Source organism: Rhinolophus hipposideros, assembly GCF_964194185.1.
Source record: "Rhinolophus hipposideros genome assembly, chromosome: 1".
NCBI classification, from domain to species: Eukaryota; Metazoa; Chordata; class Mammalia; order Chiroptera; family Rhinolophidae; genus Rhinolophus; species Rhinolophus hipposideros.
This window is the reverse complement of record NC_138047.1, coordinates 58,487,980-58,504,029: the sequence shown is the minus strand read 5'-3', so window position 1 is coordinate 58,504,029 and position 16,050 is coordinate 58,487,980. Positions and strand designations below refer to the sequence as shown.

The window sequence follows — 16,050 nt, the reverse complement described above, 5'->3', positions numbered from 1 at the left end:
TGCAACCCCAGAAAGTATTTGAGAATATAGGTCCCCAGAGCTAATGGCACTTAAAATTTTTCATTATTCAATCCAAAAATATATACATTTTAGTAATATCATCATTCAACTACACTTTCATCTTATTTTTTATTAAGGTACAACAAGAACAAGCTTAACCAATGTCAATTTTAAAAGTAAGTTTCTTTTATCATGCCCCTAAATATAGTCCCCACTTCCTATTTTGGAAGCTTTTAAAGTTCTGATTGACAAAACAGAAAGTATTAATTTCTTACTCCTAATCAACATTGTTTTTAATTCCCTACTTACATGAAAAGCCCTGCCTTAAAAAAATAAAATAAAAAAGTGGAAACCCTCCTTAATGATACTATGCTTAAGCTTGGCAATATTCCATATGTACTACGAAGATGATTGTATTCTTTCAGGATGTTTATTGTCTATATTTCATTCTTTTTAAGCAGTCAAAAGTGTGGATGCAAACATTGTTTAGTGCCATTACTTTTTCCCTTCGTTTCAGTGACTTAGATGCAAGGCATAAAACTCACTTTCATGACTTTGAACATATCTGTATTTAAAAGCTTGTTTTTGAAGCCAGAAGCTATGTTCGAAATATTACCAGGTTTTATTTTTAACACATAATTCCAGAAAGATCTAATTTCTTGTCCAAAGTCACAAAACTGGTTTGTGACAGAGATAGGACTAAATTAGAAGGTTCTATTTTCTTAAAATTATGTTCATATCTAGCATATTAATATGTTTTTGAGAATAAGCACTTTTCAAACCTTGGAATCCACATTCAAATAAAACCCCGCTTAACACAGTCTTTGGAGTCCAAAATTTTCAATCCCCTAAAATGCAGAATTATGCTGCTGCAGATAAGGAGTTTGGGGGATTGGCCGCAGGATATAAATCCTTCTCAGATTCAGGTGTGGTCTGGCACCACATAGTGGCGCTTGTTCTCTCAGGCCTAAACAAGGAGGGGGCAATTTGGGGTTCTGTGGCTGTTCTCCAGCACAGCGGAATCTCTAGGTCAGTGCCCATTTAGTTGGTCTGCTCTATGAATATACCAGGGCTATAGGGACCCACCATCCAAGTGCTGCTACTCCTCAGGACCTGCTACTCCTCAGGACCTAGCCTATTATTTTCCAGCCCATCCTGCCTGGTTGTCCTCAAGAGGACAAGAACTCTATCCTCATCCCCCGCCATCAACATTCCCATCATTCACACACACACACCTTCATAAAGCGTGGAGGGGCATGGTTGCTGGGTAGAAAACAGCAGCCAATCCGATTTTGCAGTACTGTAGGTTTTGGAGGATTTTGTGGGTGTCGTGCGGGGCGGCCTGCGGGGTCTCTGCTCCCACTCCCCACATAAGAACGCAGGATATGGTGAGGCCAAAAAGGAACACCCATGGAGCCATAGGTAGGGGAGTCATACCACTATATTCTCGCTGGCGGCTGGGTTGGAGACACAGGAAGCAGGAGCCACACTGTTCGAAACCCTCACTGCTCCGCTTGCAGGCTCAGCCACCATCTTCCTGCTAGCCCGCATTTTACTGCTAGTGTAGCCACAGCAGTTATATTAGTGGCCAATGGCTCATTGGTTACAGCTGATGGCCATCCAATCACAGTTGATGGCCATTTAACTACCTGAGCCAGCACCTTTCTATGTGAGGCCAACAGCCTGGAATCTGCTCTCTGGGGCTCTGCCCCCACACTCCACCCCTACAGGGTCTCGCCTCACAATCTATGTGACAAGCGTCTTCCGCGAGGAGCCCTGTGCAAGGAGCCTGGAGGTGAATGCAATATCCTGGACACAGCCAGGCTCTCTGGGCACAGCCAGGGTTTCTCAGGGCACCACCAGTCCTTCTGGGCACAGCCAGACTTCCTGGACTCAGCCAAGGCTCTCAGGGCCCTGCCACTTTCTCTGGGCTCAGCCAGACTTCTTGGACACAGCCAGGGCCTCTTAGGGCACTGCCACTCTCTCTCGGCACAGCCAGGGTTCTCAGGGCACTGCCACTCTCTCTAGGCCTCTCGGGGTACCGTGCTGAAACAACAGCAGCTCACAGCCAGGGTTTCTCAGGGCACCACCAGTACTTCTGGGCACAGCCAGACTTCCTGGACTCAGCCAGGGCTCTCAGGGCCCTGCCACTTTCTCTGGGCTCAGCCAGACTTCTTGGACACAGCCAGGGACTCTTAGGGCACTGCCACTCTCTCTAGGCCTCTCAGGGTACTGTGCTGAAACAACAGCAGCTCACAGTCAAGGTGCTTACATATTTTCGTTGGCGCAGGTCAAGCCACAAAAGCAAACATCCGCCAGTTCCACTACATGGTGATATGTTCCCAAACAGTCAAGCGTCCATTAAATCAGGGATGGAAGGCAATTCCCCATAGTCCATAGTCATTCGCCAGGGCTGTCCAGGGGGTGAGGGACGACCTTGACCTCACCCTCATCTCCCACGGAGGACTCAGCAACCGTTTCCTCCTGGGACTACAAGTCCTGCATCCCGGCTGCCTCAGCAAGCACTTCGCAGCCCACAGGGCCGCAAGGACCTTCACTTTCTCCGGCCTTTGCTGATTGGAGAACTGTCCACGTCTTCCCACCCCTCCACGGGGGGTCCAGCTCTCCGGAAGGTGCTCCTCCTGGTCTTCCTGTGACTGAGTGTTCATAGGCACAAACTGCTCCGCTGCCCTTCGGAGAGCTTTGGCTGGCACCGTACCCTGCTCGCTGCGCCATTTGTCATGCGGGGCGGCCTGCGGGGTCTCTGCTCCGCTCCCACATAAGAACGCAGGATATGGTGAGGCCAAAAAGGAACACCCACGGAGCCATAGGTAGGGGAGTCATACAACTATATTCTCGCTGGTGGCTGGGTTGGCGACACAGGAAGCAGGAGCCACACTGTTCGAAACCCTCACTGCTCCACTTGCAGGCTCAGCCACCATCTTCTTGCTAGCCCCCATTTTCTGCTAGCGTAGCCACAGCAGTTATATTAGTGGCCAATGGCTTACGGGTTACAGCTGACGGCCAACTAGAAACAGCTGATGGCCATCCAATCACAGTTGATGGCCATTTACTACCTGAGCCAGCACCTTTCTATGTGAGGCCGAGAGCCTGGAATCTGTTTTCTGGGGCTCTGTCCCCACAGTGGTTTTTTGTTTGTTTGTTTGTTTGTTGGGTTTTTTCTTTTTAACTATCATCATTAGTTGTGATCATAAACTCGATAAACATGAGTCAGGAATGTGCAGGCACAACGACCTGTAATGTATACCTATAATTAAAGGGCTTTCTGAATCAATTAGCATGGGGTGGAAATGTATGGACCCAAATGCCGTATATAGTAACATCAGATACACTAGGTTAGTGTTGCCACTTGCCCTGGAAGAAGAGTCTTCTGTTAACACAAATTGGCAAAGAAAACAAAGGCAGGGAGTCAAACCTGAATTACAGAAGAGTCTCAGCAGGCCACCGAATTCAGCCACCAGTTACTGACAAGAGAGCCCCCTGGGAGGTGGCAGGTGAGGCCGCGCTACGGCAATTCAAGGCTCCCTATCGTGCGCACGCGCGGGTTTCTGTGCCAGGTGCTTCGAGGGGCCTAAACCCTGTACTGACCCATGCAGCGCAAGGCGGGTAGGATGCGACTTGAAATTCACCTCCGCGGTCGGGAAACTGCCAGGCCTGACGTCCACCGCCAGGGGGCGAAAACCCCATGATGCCGGGAATCGGAAAGAACCCAAGGGCCGGAAGGCGACGCGGCCGCTTTGCGGCGCTGCAGTCCTTACCTCCAGGTAGTACAAGTCCACGGTAGTGATCTGCGAGTCGAGGAAATCTTCATAGGTATTAAACTGAGTGACTATATTGTCCACGGCCGTCAGCCCCTCTTCCTGCTCCATTGCAGTTGCCTTGGCCCAAGCGTCCCTAGCAACGGAGGCACAAGGGCGTGGTCAGAAGGTTCCACCCACTTCGAACCTTCCAATCAGTTGGGAGTCGGTGCGGAGCTTTGAGCGTTAATCCCGCCCCCGTGTGTTGTTACTCTTTCGGGCTCCCGCCTAACTCCTGGGAACTGGATCAAATTATCCACAATAAGTTCATGTCTGACGCCCGTCACCTGACTCAGACTTGGGTGGAATGTGGAGACTCGCGAGAGATGCAAATTGCAATCCAAAATTTAAAATCATAAAACGGCCAGGATATGTAGACAAAATGTTACAGATCAGAATTTATAATCTCATTGTAAAACAATGTTATGCAGGACAAAAATATACAGGTTAGTTCTCTGGTACCTGACGGTCCATTTTTGCAAGTAGAGTATCTCAAAATAGAAGTCTTTGAAACCAAGACTTCTTGTGACCGAAACCAATTCTTTGACAAATTATAACTTAAAGACAAATGATTGCTAGTGTTTGGATACGAGGAAGAATTAATGAATTTCTCAAAGGTAGAAACTCAAAGAAAATATCTTTGAAGACCTCTGTTGGTCCCAAGTTCTTGTTTTATATTTTTTTTATTTTTTTTTTTTTTTACTTTTTAAGTTTCAATAAGCACACAATGAAAAACCTTGGCTTGTTGAAGCTGCCTTTTTTTAAGGGTTAAATATTAGTGGAAACTTAGAAAGTAAAGTCTTACACTAAACACTTTTCCTTTAGAACAAAGTTTTGTATTTTTAAAACATAGATTAAAGTTATGCAACATGGTAGCTGGCAAAACTTTTTATTAGGTTGGTGCAAAAGTAATTGCGGCTTAAAAGGTTAATAACTACAAAAACCGCAATTACTTTTGTGTCAACCGAATAGGATCCATTTTTGGACTTTAATATTCTTCAGATCATCTTTGGGAATTAACACAGTACAATGTAGAGCCTAGGGTAGTTGTTCCCTAAATACTTATTAAATGATTTTTAAAATTATCACAGATCTAAAAATTTTTTTTCAATGAAAATATTTGGTAAAAAAGTTCACTTTTAGTTAGCTTTCCCAATTTAAAAGGCCATCTCAAAAATTAGGGTGCCACAAATGTACAAATTTTAAGTGATACAAACAATCTCCAGGATATCACTGACTTCTTTTTTAATAAATAAATTCTGAAATGTTTTAAAAGGCCTTTTTGATATTGTTTTAAAATGCAATTTAATTATTGAATCAGGAGAACAGAAAAGAGAAACCCTGGACACTCATAACACAAAACAACAATAATAACAACAAAAAGGCAAACTTATTGAGTGCTCCCTGCATACCAGGCACTGTCCTAAGTGCCAACACTGGATTACAACCTTGGTATTTGTACTAAAATTAACAGCCACTGACAATTTGACATCATCTAATATCTAAAAGATATGAAAATTCAAATAGCCCAAGAATGAAGTCTCTCTTACTTAAGGCATTCTAACGGATAAGGGACATAGGTCTCAGTATTCTCTGTTATCTAGAGAATTCTATAAGCCCCTCCTGAAAGAGGCATTATTCTGGGCTAAGGGAGCACAAGAAAGGACTTACAAAAGTTTCAGCCACATAGTGTGTACAGAAAATATGAATATTTGCTTTAGTATGATACTATTTAAGACTTTGCTATGTGCCAGTCCTGTTTTAAATGTTACATGCATTATCTTACTTAATCATGAAAGTAGCATTAGCGTTATTCTCAATATAGAGACACAATGAGTCTAAATGAATTGGCCAAAGTCTTAAAGATTAAAACAAAAAAGCAAACAGCTTATTACTCCCAGTTTCCCAAAAGAGAAAGCAGAGATAAATAGTGGTTTGAAAAGTCACATGGAATTATGAAAGTTGTTTTTAGGTTTATTAGAAAAAATTATATCAAATTGTGAACGGAAACATGAATTGGCACAAATAAAAGGATCATGGAGGCAAGAACGATCAGGGCCTATGTAGGGCAAAGCTGGACATTGTTCTGACAGTTGTGAAGGACCCACTAAGGAGAGTAGAAGAAAGGAAGCTGACTGGAGGAGGAAAACCGGTAGGAAAGCTTGGAATGCTAGATTGAAGAGTTTGCAAAAGGTAGTAATCATATCCTTGACCGAGAGAGGGTTACAATGAAAATGAGTGCTGATCACTCAAAAAAAGTGTCTCACTGCTAACTACAAGCACTAATTATATTTATAACATTTTCTTTGAAGTAAATGTATATACTTATTACATTTATATTTATTACATTTGCTTTAAAGTCCTCTTCCATCAAGATGTAATCACTTTCAAGACCGCTAAAACATCTAGGGAATCTTTGGGTCCATTAAATTATAGCACTTTGATTACAAGGACCTATATGTTAGTAAAATGTTAGGTCACTGTTAGCCTAGTTATCATTCTATTATGACCCATTGTGATTGTGCATATTCAGTGGAAACCTCATTAAATTTACCATTTGGTCAACAGCTCTTTGATGAAGCAATTTCTAAAGGGTCTAAATTTAAACAGTCATGAAAATATTTTCAGTCTATGAGTTTAGTAACATCTTGCAGCTCAAATCACTGCGGGTGATTTTCAACAAAATTAGTTTCTCTATGATTGTTAAAGAAAAACAGGAAAAAAATAAATTTAACCTTGTTCTTCACAGAAAGACTTGAATGATAGTCGATCTATTTCAGTTGTCTTTTTCTTAACTTTCACTTTAAGTTTGAATGCACTTTCAGACCTGTGCCTGAGAAATTGCACGAAAGGACAGTAACAAAGAAATTAATGAGCTTCAGCAACTCTCTATTTCCTATTGCAAAGTCTTTGTTATGATCAAGAAGTACTTTATTTTGGATAACATGCATTCCTATTAAAGTCCGATTTTTAAAGGTTTAAACCTGGAATTTAGCATCCAACCCCAAAGAAATTCCATTCTTTGTAAAAGGACCAGCAAGTATTATGTATATTTAAGTGGGTGCTCAGCACTGACCCTCAATTGTATTGTTTTCACCCTTCAATTCACTCTTATTTTCCACAATGGCTTTTCCTACTTTCTCTTCTCTCTTTAATGTTATATCCTCCTGTTTCAAAGCAGATAATCTTAACTCCTGCTCCACAAAAGAAGTAAAAGAGATCAGATTAGATATCCTGTAGACAAATATGTAACTTACATATCAATCCTTTACTTCTTCCCTTGTTTCAAAAGAAGAGATTTACCTCTGCTTAGACCTTTACCCTGCACAGAATGTTCTCTTTCTACTGTTGCCTTCTCAGGATTTGATTATCCAGTCTCTCCACTATATCATTAATTTATCTCATCTCGTCTTTCTCTCTCTCGCTCTCTCTCGCTCTCTCTCGCTCTCTCTTGCTCTCTCCCACCTGCTTTCTGATTTTAAAAACAAGGAAACGAACCCAAAAACATACCTCCTTGGACTCCACAGTCTATTGCAACTGTAAACTCTCCCAACTTTCACAACAAAGCTTCTTGAAGGAGCTATCTCTATCCCCATTTGCTTACCTTCCACTTTCTGCCTGACACATGCCAATTTAGTTTTACACACTGTTCTACTGAACTGTTTCCACCAAAGTCAATTATGACCTTCTTGTCATTAACATCAATAGACATTGTTCTATCCCTCGTATTACATGATTCCAGGGGTGTTCAACAGTATAACCACTCCCTCCTCTTCAAAGCTCTCCCTTAGCTCCATCACATTACTTAGACCGAGATTAGTTGTTTGGGTGGTTCACTGGTGGGTCGGTTTTTTATCAGCTGTTTTTCTCTTAGTTTCCTTTGCTGGCTCCTCTTCCCCTTAACTAACTTTCAAGAGTTGGAATCTGGGGGTTCTGCCCTAGACCTTTTCAGCCTCTACACTCTCTCACTTTGAGACAATAATCCACCCTTATAACTTTACTGTATGTCCTACATGCATGTGGTCCCCAATCTACATAACTTAGCCAGGTCACTTTCCTGAGCTTCAGATCTCATATCTGTCTACTAAACACGACTGAAGGTCTAATGTGTATACAAGAATTTTTCCTCTCCCCCTGTCTCCTAAACTGCCCCTCCCACAGTGTTCCTTCTTTCAACATATGGTCTCCTCTCCTCTTGGTCATTTGTGGCAGAAACTGGGTACCTGTGATCCTTGCCTCTCTTTCACCCCTGAAATATACGGCCCGTTATTTCAGTCTCCCAAGTACATCTCTTGAAGGCTGTAATTCTCTCCAATATCCTATCTATTGCTCCCTTGCCTAAGCCAGACTCCGACATCGAGACTCCAAAAATAGCCTCTTTTCTGGTTTCCTGATAAACATCTGGCACCCTCTCCATTCTACTCTTCACCATGTAGACAAAGTGATTGTTTAAAAATACTGATCTGATTTCATCACACTCCTCTGAAAAGCTCCATTGGCTTCCCATTGTGCTTAGAATAAATTTTCTTTTCAACATGGCTGATAAGGCCCTTCACGTTCTGACTTTCCTCTGACACACTCCATCTCACAGATTATGTGTTCCAACCACACTGGACTACTGTCATTTTCAAAGAAGCCACCATCTCTTTTTCCACTGGGTTTTTAAGCATTTATTTGCACAATATCTAACCCCTTGTTAGAATCTGTGCAGCTGAGGACACAGACTATGTTATCCTTGTTCCCAGCACCTGACATGGTACCTGGAACATAGTGAGTCCTCAAAAGTATTGGCTGAATGACACAGTTTCCTTCATGTTTCATTCATTCATTTTGGAAACTACTAGGTGAAAGGCATTACATTCAGTGTGAGGAACACAAAGGTAAACAACCTGAAGTTTAGCCCCTAAGTAGTAGAGAAGCACTTTACAATGATAAGGTAATAATAACACAAGACACAGTGATATTTTTGAAGCCCCGTGCAAATTCAAAGCAGCTGGAAATCACTTCTAACTGGGGGGATTCAAGGAAAGTTTAAAAGATAGCATGGCCTTTGTAGTAAATGTGAAGTATTGAGACAGGTATCTGGGGCTCTGAACAAATGTCTATGTGAGTGAATTACATGTGCTAAAGTTTTAAGGTGAGAAAACACAATGTTCAGGAAAGAGTGACCAGGTAAATTTGATTATATGCAGGCTATCTGTGAACGGTGGATGGTATGGTATGTCAGAAGCTGACCAGGGTGTGATTTATCAATTTAAAAAACTTTAATCGTATTCTCCATTCAAAGGAGAGCTAAAGGAAGTGTTTGGAAAGGACGGTTCATCAGAACTGTAATTTAGAAAAGTTGTCCTGACAGCAGTAAATGACTGGAAGGGAGGCATGAGGAAGGAAAGGGAGTCTGAATCTGAGAATAGCTGTAGGAGAGATGGATTAAAGAAACGTTTGGGGAAGGACTTGCACAGCCGTGGAACTGATTTCAAGTTCAATACACACTTTTTACCCTCGAGTAAGATTCAGAAGATTTTCATCTTAGATCAAATTTTTGCCTGCTCAAAATAAGAAATGCAACGATGTGGTGGGTTTTGAATGAAATCTTGCTGGTACTTAATAAATTCAAATAATGAGGCACTGACTTAAATGTAAAAAAATTCTGATAAAATTTCAGGAGAAAATAAAAAGTGACACCTTTAGAACCCCAGAGACAAGGTGAGAACAGGCTGCGTCTCTGAGGGGGTGTATTGATCTCTAAATACACAGTGCTTCTACAGACTTCCTAAGAGGAGAGGTTCGATCTATTTTAAACCAACATCTTCTTTCTAGCCTCTGAGTTCAACGACAAAACTCACCAGGTACTCAAGTATTTTTGCGTCCATGGTAATAATATAATACAACCCCAGTCATAACTAAGCCAATACAGAAAGGAGGGAAAAACAATCACTGGACTTAACTAGACTGTCTAGAAGAACCATTAAAGGAAGGGATGCTAATTCCATTAAGAGTCAATTTACTCATACTTGGCTCTACTTTTCCAGGATATCAAATATTCTCTGACTACAGATAAAACAGTCACAGCCATTACAATAAAAGATGTTTTGATCCATTTTTCCACTGACTCTTATTAAAGCAAAAGTAAAACTTGTTCAGTCAGCAATAATTCAACATAACCAGATCACGTATGTACTGGGCTAGGCCCTACAACTGCAACAAAACCAAAGCCTGGTCCATTATATCATCAAGGGTATTATAATTCCGGCATGGGAGATAGAGGACCTAAACTGGCAGCTGGCTGAGTGAAAGAAAAGGAGATAAATCAAGCAAATTGGGAGAAACAAATTTGTAAATAAATGAGAAAAATAAAATGTTATTGGAGCTATGATAAAAAATATTTACAGTTACAGAGTGGAATATAGGTGAGAAAAATTGATTCTATATGTGAAGAACAGGCTTATTAGAAAAAATACAAGAATGTTGTATTTTAAGAAATCAGAAAATAATTTTGTCCTCTCTAAAAGAATGACTTAGGACTGCATGATCTCTGAGATCACATCTAGCCTCAAAATTCTGTGATATTCTCTTATGACATATATGTTCAGTAAGAGCATGGTTTAACCTAAAGAAGTCTGAGAACAGAGGGAAAGAGGAGAATTATTCCCCTATAATGCACTTTGCTGGAAGAAAACACATTGTACTGAATTATTTTATGACCACAAATCTCGACATGCTTGGTTAAGACTATCATATTGTCTTCGTGTGTCTGCTTTCTTGTTAAAAAGAAAAAAAGTCTATCTTCTTTCCTATTCAAAATTGTCGCCTGCCCTCTCCCTCCCTTTCCACTCACCTCCACCACCACTCCCTGCCTTCCTACCCAATGTAGCCATATCTACACAGCAGTTTAATTTTTAAATATAAAAACAGATAACATGGATATTATTTTAGGAAAATTCAGACATCACTAAAGCTAACCCTAGCCACATAATCTGAACACTAAATGTATTAAGATATTAGAATATATTTATGAAGAAAAATGAAAAGCTTTTATAAATAAACACTGTTACCATTTGGTCTTGACCATAACTTTAAATGTGGTTCTATATGCATGCTTATCAATTACCAAATGCATTAATAATAACTTAGGCTTCTCTTTATAATACCATGCATAATGCACAATGCTTCTTAATTTTTCCCCTTTCCACTTACTATTTAGTTTATGAGTCAATTATTGGATTTTGTGGGTTTTGGTAAAGGGCTGATAATAAAAATTGATTGCAAAGTACTCTGAGAACCTTTCATAATCACTCTGGAGAGAAAAAGTTTTTTACTCCATGTTCTCTCATAATGTTTCCCAGTAGATTACACATTCCTAAAAGAGTATACGTGTAGCATAAATTCCTGAATTTTTAAAAACTGTAGTTTAAGAATATTGTCCTTTACTTTGATTAAAAATCTAGTGTTTGCCTTGAAGCATTACTGCAATGGCAGCTATCAAAAACAATGCAATTATTGGCAATCATTCTAATTAACTTAAATCACTCAAAATTTCCAAATAGTTATTAATACACAGGGGGAAATCTAATTTTTAATTTAAAACAGACTAAAAATATGCTAAGTAATTTAAAATTAAAATGGAAACCCCTACTGATTTTTAGAAGTTTGGCCTGCATAATTATTCAAGAGTGAAGAATTATATTATTTTTATGAAATAATTGCACACTTTCTATTATATGCTTGTTTAATTTGTTGACCATTATAATATACCTGATTACGTAACTAATTTACTCCTCCACATGTTAATCAATCTTAATTAATAGCTTTTTTAGGCTAATGTAATTTTTATGTAGGTCTTTGGATACTAACAGAAAAAAAGATAATTAAACCTTCTGTTAGGTCAAGAAAAAAAATTGTTGAAGAAAATTTTCCTAAGAAGCCGACATTTAATAGATATTGTGCTGATTTAAGTTTTAGAAAATAAAGATTTAATTATGTTTATTTAATTGGAACTGTAATCAAATCCTATGACTCCTTTGTATCTTACTTTCTCTATGGAGAGACAGTGATAAAAACTTACAATTTACATCAAGTCATAGTTAAACAGTGAGGTTAATTGAGAGAAATGAGTTACATGAAACAGAAATTATGTTTTCTGCTTTTCATTTAAGTCACGAGCTCTTCAGTCTATGAGGTCTGAACTCATGATACCAGATGACACCTGACTTCCAATCTCTGTTCAGGTTCCTAATCCAGAACCAATTGCCCAGATCTATACACCGTGTAATAGCCAGTATCTGACCTTTCCATTACGATGAAGTTTTGTCATTATTCCATTTACAATCTAACTTTGCTCTTCTGCCCTATATTTTACCCTATTCCTAGTTATGACCTTGGCCATTGCTTCTGGACTGGAGGTGGATTTTTCTCCTATATTGCTTCATCTTTCCCGGAATAATGCATTGTGCCCAACCTCCTGTGGGTGGCGCTCCTGCCTGAGTCTCCCCAGCCGGCTGGGAAAGCAGGCTGCAAAGGCTGCTGCTTCTGTGTCTGCCGGCGGTGCCCTGCAGGAACAGCTTACTCACAGGTGAAGGCCATAATGTGGTGTGGTTTGAAGGGCATCAAGCCTGCCAGCCCAAAACTCCCCTGGCAGCCTACCTGAAATTCCAGCCAAGGATCATTAGTGTTGCTCCTTAAAATAACTTTGTTGTTTTGAATCTGAATCCTTGTAGCCCCCACTCCTCCCTTTTCCTATTGAAATAATTGTTTTCCTACATGATTATGGAGAACTCAAGATTTCTTAAGATTTCAACAATCGTGTTATAGCAGAGCAGACAGTTCTGCACGATTTTTGTTTCTTATAGTCAGTTTATCTCCCTTTTATTCTTAGTATTTAGAAAGAAAAAAAACCTATTTTAAACCTATTTTTAAAAGGTTTGCCTCCTCACTAAGGATAAGAGATAGTGCAGACAGAAGAGAAGATTGGCCCAAGGGTGATGGTAACAGAAATGATGGAAACTGTAGCCAGAATGAGAAAAATCCAAGCAGAAACACAGGAAACAGTATCAAGTGATACTTCATCAGGTGATACTACTTCCAAAAATCCTAGGATGTTCTGAGTTTCTGTTTCACTGTGGAGGTTGTTTTCATTATAAATGCCTTCTGAGCAGGGGTAGATTTTAACGTGATTAAGCCTTTGGTTTCCTGGAAAAAAGAACACATTAATTAGTAAATGGATCATCAAAGATACATTCAATTAATTAATTGAGCTATTTACAATAGCACAGCACTTCCTGGAACAAATGGAGACCTAACCATGTTGATTTGGGGTTGGGAGGAATGAGGTGATCAAAGAAAGAGCCCAGTTCAGGTGAGGTGTCCTGTTGTGGTCAGAGATTAAGAGCAGCCAGAGATAAACATGGGAATATGGTGTGACTGAGGTGTTGGGAAGAAATCACCAACATGAAGGAGAGAGGCAGAGGAGACCAAAGGGAGAGCTTAACAAACTTTACCATTTTGCCCAGGGTTTGCAATTAAATTCTTCTGAAAACATCTTCTCCTTGCAGAAGAGAGGCAGTAACCATGGAAACATACACATAGGAGGATGTCTTCTAAAGAATAGTTAATATCTACTCCCAGGCCTACCCCCAATATTTGCATGGCCTGGATCTCACTCTCCCTACTCCCCTCATCTCTGATGTACATGCATGTGGACACCCCAGCCTGAAGGTTAATCCTGGCTCAAGCGCAGCCTCACCACCCCTCAGGCCAGGGCCATACACCTGCAATGTGGAGGCACTGTTAACAGCGAATTCTGGGATCCCGAATACCCAAAGCCTAGTCAAAAAGGAAAACATTGGGTCCAGGTAGAGGTGTCCTTTCGTTCACTGAACTCTTCAAATTGGGAGGGGCAGAATAAGAGAAGGAAGGCACATTTAAAAATACGGAGGCAGACTTCAGCCTCTTCCTCCCTACATGCCACTATGAGGAAGCCGATTGATGGTGAGCAGGGCTCAGGCATCAAACTGCAGTTCATAAAATGGCCCATGTTCCAAGATTTGACCTCTAAGAACATTTGCTAACCTTACTGGATTACAACCACATTGTTCCTCATGCACATTTTGTTTTTGTTTGTTTTTATAATTGGGGAATATTAGGGAACAGTGTGTTTTTCCAGGACCCATCAGCTCCAAGTCCAGTTGTTGTCCTTCAATCTAGTTGCGGAGGGAGCAGCTCAGCTCCAAGTCCAGTCACCGTTTTCAATATAGTTGTGTGTGTGTGTGGGGGGGGGCACAGCCACCATCCTATGTGGGAATTGAACCGGCAACCCTGTTGTTAAGAGCTCGCACTCTAACCACCAGAGCCATCTAGCTTCCCCCATTTGGTTATTTTTTTTTCCTTGAAAAGGGAAAGAAAAATAAAAGAGAAGATAGACTAGAATCCAACAGTCTCAAGAATAATAAAATAACTCATAGACACAGACAATAATTTAGTGGTTACCAGAGGGTAAGGGGGTGGGGGGTGGGTGATGAGGGTAAAGGGGATCAAATATATGGTGATGGAAGGAGAACTGACTCTGGGTGGTGAACACACAATGGGATTTATAGACGATGTAATACAGAATTGTACACCTGAAATCTATGTAAATTTACTAACAATTGTCACCCCAATAAATTAAAAAAAAAAAAAAGAATAACAAAATATCTGTCCTCTCCTCTCTATTCAGACTGGAAGGAATTTACAGCCATTTTAGAATCATGACACTATACCAGAAGTTGCCTGATGTCATATTTCCACTGGTGACTTTAATGTAGTGCTATATACAGACTCAATTTTCACTTAAAGTGACTTTAAATTCAAGACATACGAGACTTTATTAACACCACTTAGAAAAATACAGAATATCTGAGTGAGAAAGCATTGCATTAAGTGTGCAAATAAGGGTAAAAATTCTAATTGATTTGGAAGAAAGGTCAAATGTGTTAATTTCTGCTTTCTGGATCGTAGGAGAATTATCAAGTTTACAGCTTAAAGAATATATTTCATTTTACAGATGAAAAAACTGAAATCCAAGTTTAGAAATCTAGGCAGTACCTTGTATGGTACGTGCTTATAAATATTTGTTGAATGACCCAAAGCCAGAGATAGTGACAGAATCTGTGTTAGAAACTAGGACTACTGATTTCTAGTCAATTGTTTTTGCAGAAGGGAGACTTACATTTTTCCCAGCCATATTCAACATGAAAACACGATCGTAGTCATGTCAGTCCAAAATCCAGTATATAAAGAGAAAAGGAAAACAACAACAACAAAAAAAGTGCACTTCCAGTCACAGAAATGCATCTTTCTACACTTTTTAAGGGAGCCATAGTGCTAACTATTTCAAGGGCTATAACAAAATGTCCTTGCCTTGTGCTCAATGGGCACAAGACCCTGGCAAAAAGGAAGCCATTTTAACCTTCTGCTCAGATGGAGTTAGAAGTTGTTCAACTTTTTTAGTCCAGATGTGCGTGCATGCACGCGCGCACGCACACACACACACACACACACACACACAATATCAATATACATTGGTATTGCTGTATGTCAATACTTTTGTGTGCCTGAAACCTCTTTCTTCTAAAGAATTAAACCAAAATCTGGCCTACCATAACTTCCTGTGGTATGTGCTCAGCTAATGGTCTATGCTGGTTTTATTTTATAGCAGCAAATATTGCATCTAAATACAGTAGTTACTTGAGTAAATTGAATTCAGTGAGTATTTTATTAACAGTCTTTTTTTTTTTAATAATACAACTACAGATCTGCTAAAAGCATGGAGTCACTCCCTACCAAACCAATGTTCCAAATGTAATTCCATCTGCTTGATACTTTGACATTTTAGGTCTGGAAAAGCACAGGGTGAAAGATGGCAAAGAGCAGGGAAATTTTAGTTCAGAAGTACAACAGCTTACTTAGAACAGAGCTTTAGGAAAGCAGAATCCAAAACCACTGTGACTAATACATTTCTTCAGATTTATTAAATAGAAAGGCTCAGAGGCAAAAGGAGAAGCAAGAGGCAAACAGAATTGGCTTTTGCGCCAACTCTTCAGGATTCTGGTGCCATGCCCTAAGATTATTTCCATAGCTGGGTATAAATGATAGGTTGTAAATGTATAATTAATTGGCAATATAATGCTTTCTGAAAATAGTATTTTCTACTGAGATATTAACAGCAAAAAATTAGACATAAGGGTTACACCAACTG

The 16,050-nt window shown here is 40.0% G+C and overlaps 1 protein-coding gene across 1 annotated transcript in view; it reads right to left on the bottom strand.

Moving 5' to 3' along the window:
* The window catches only part of CFAP299 (cilia and flagella associated protein 299), a 543,118-nt gene extending 539,217 nt beyond the window's left edge, over positions 1-3,901 (bottom strand). Inside the window, exon 1 of the mRNA XM_081049078.1 lies at positions 3,780-3,901. Within this exon, the coding sequence (XP_080905204.1) occupies positions 3,780-3,890 (111 nt within the window). The 5' untranslated portion in view covers positions 3,891-3,901. The remainder of the gene's footprint in view (positions 1-3,779) is intronic.
* Positions 3,902-16,050: the final 12,149 nt, after the last annotated feature.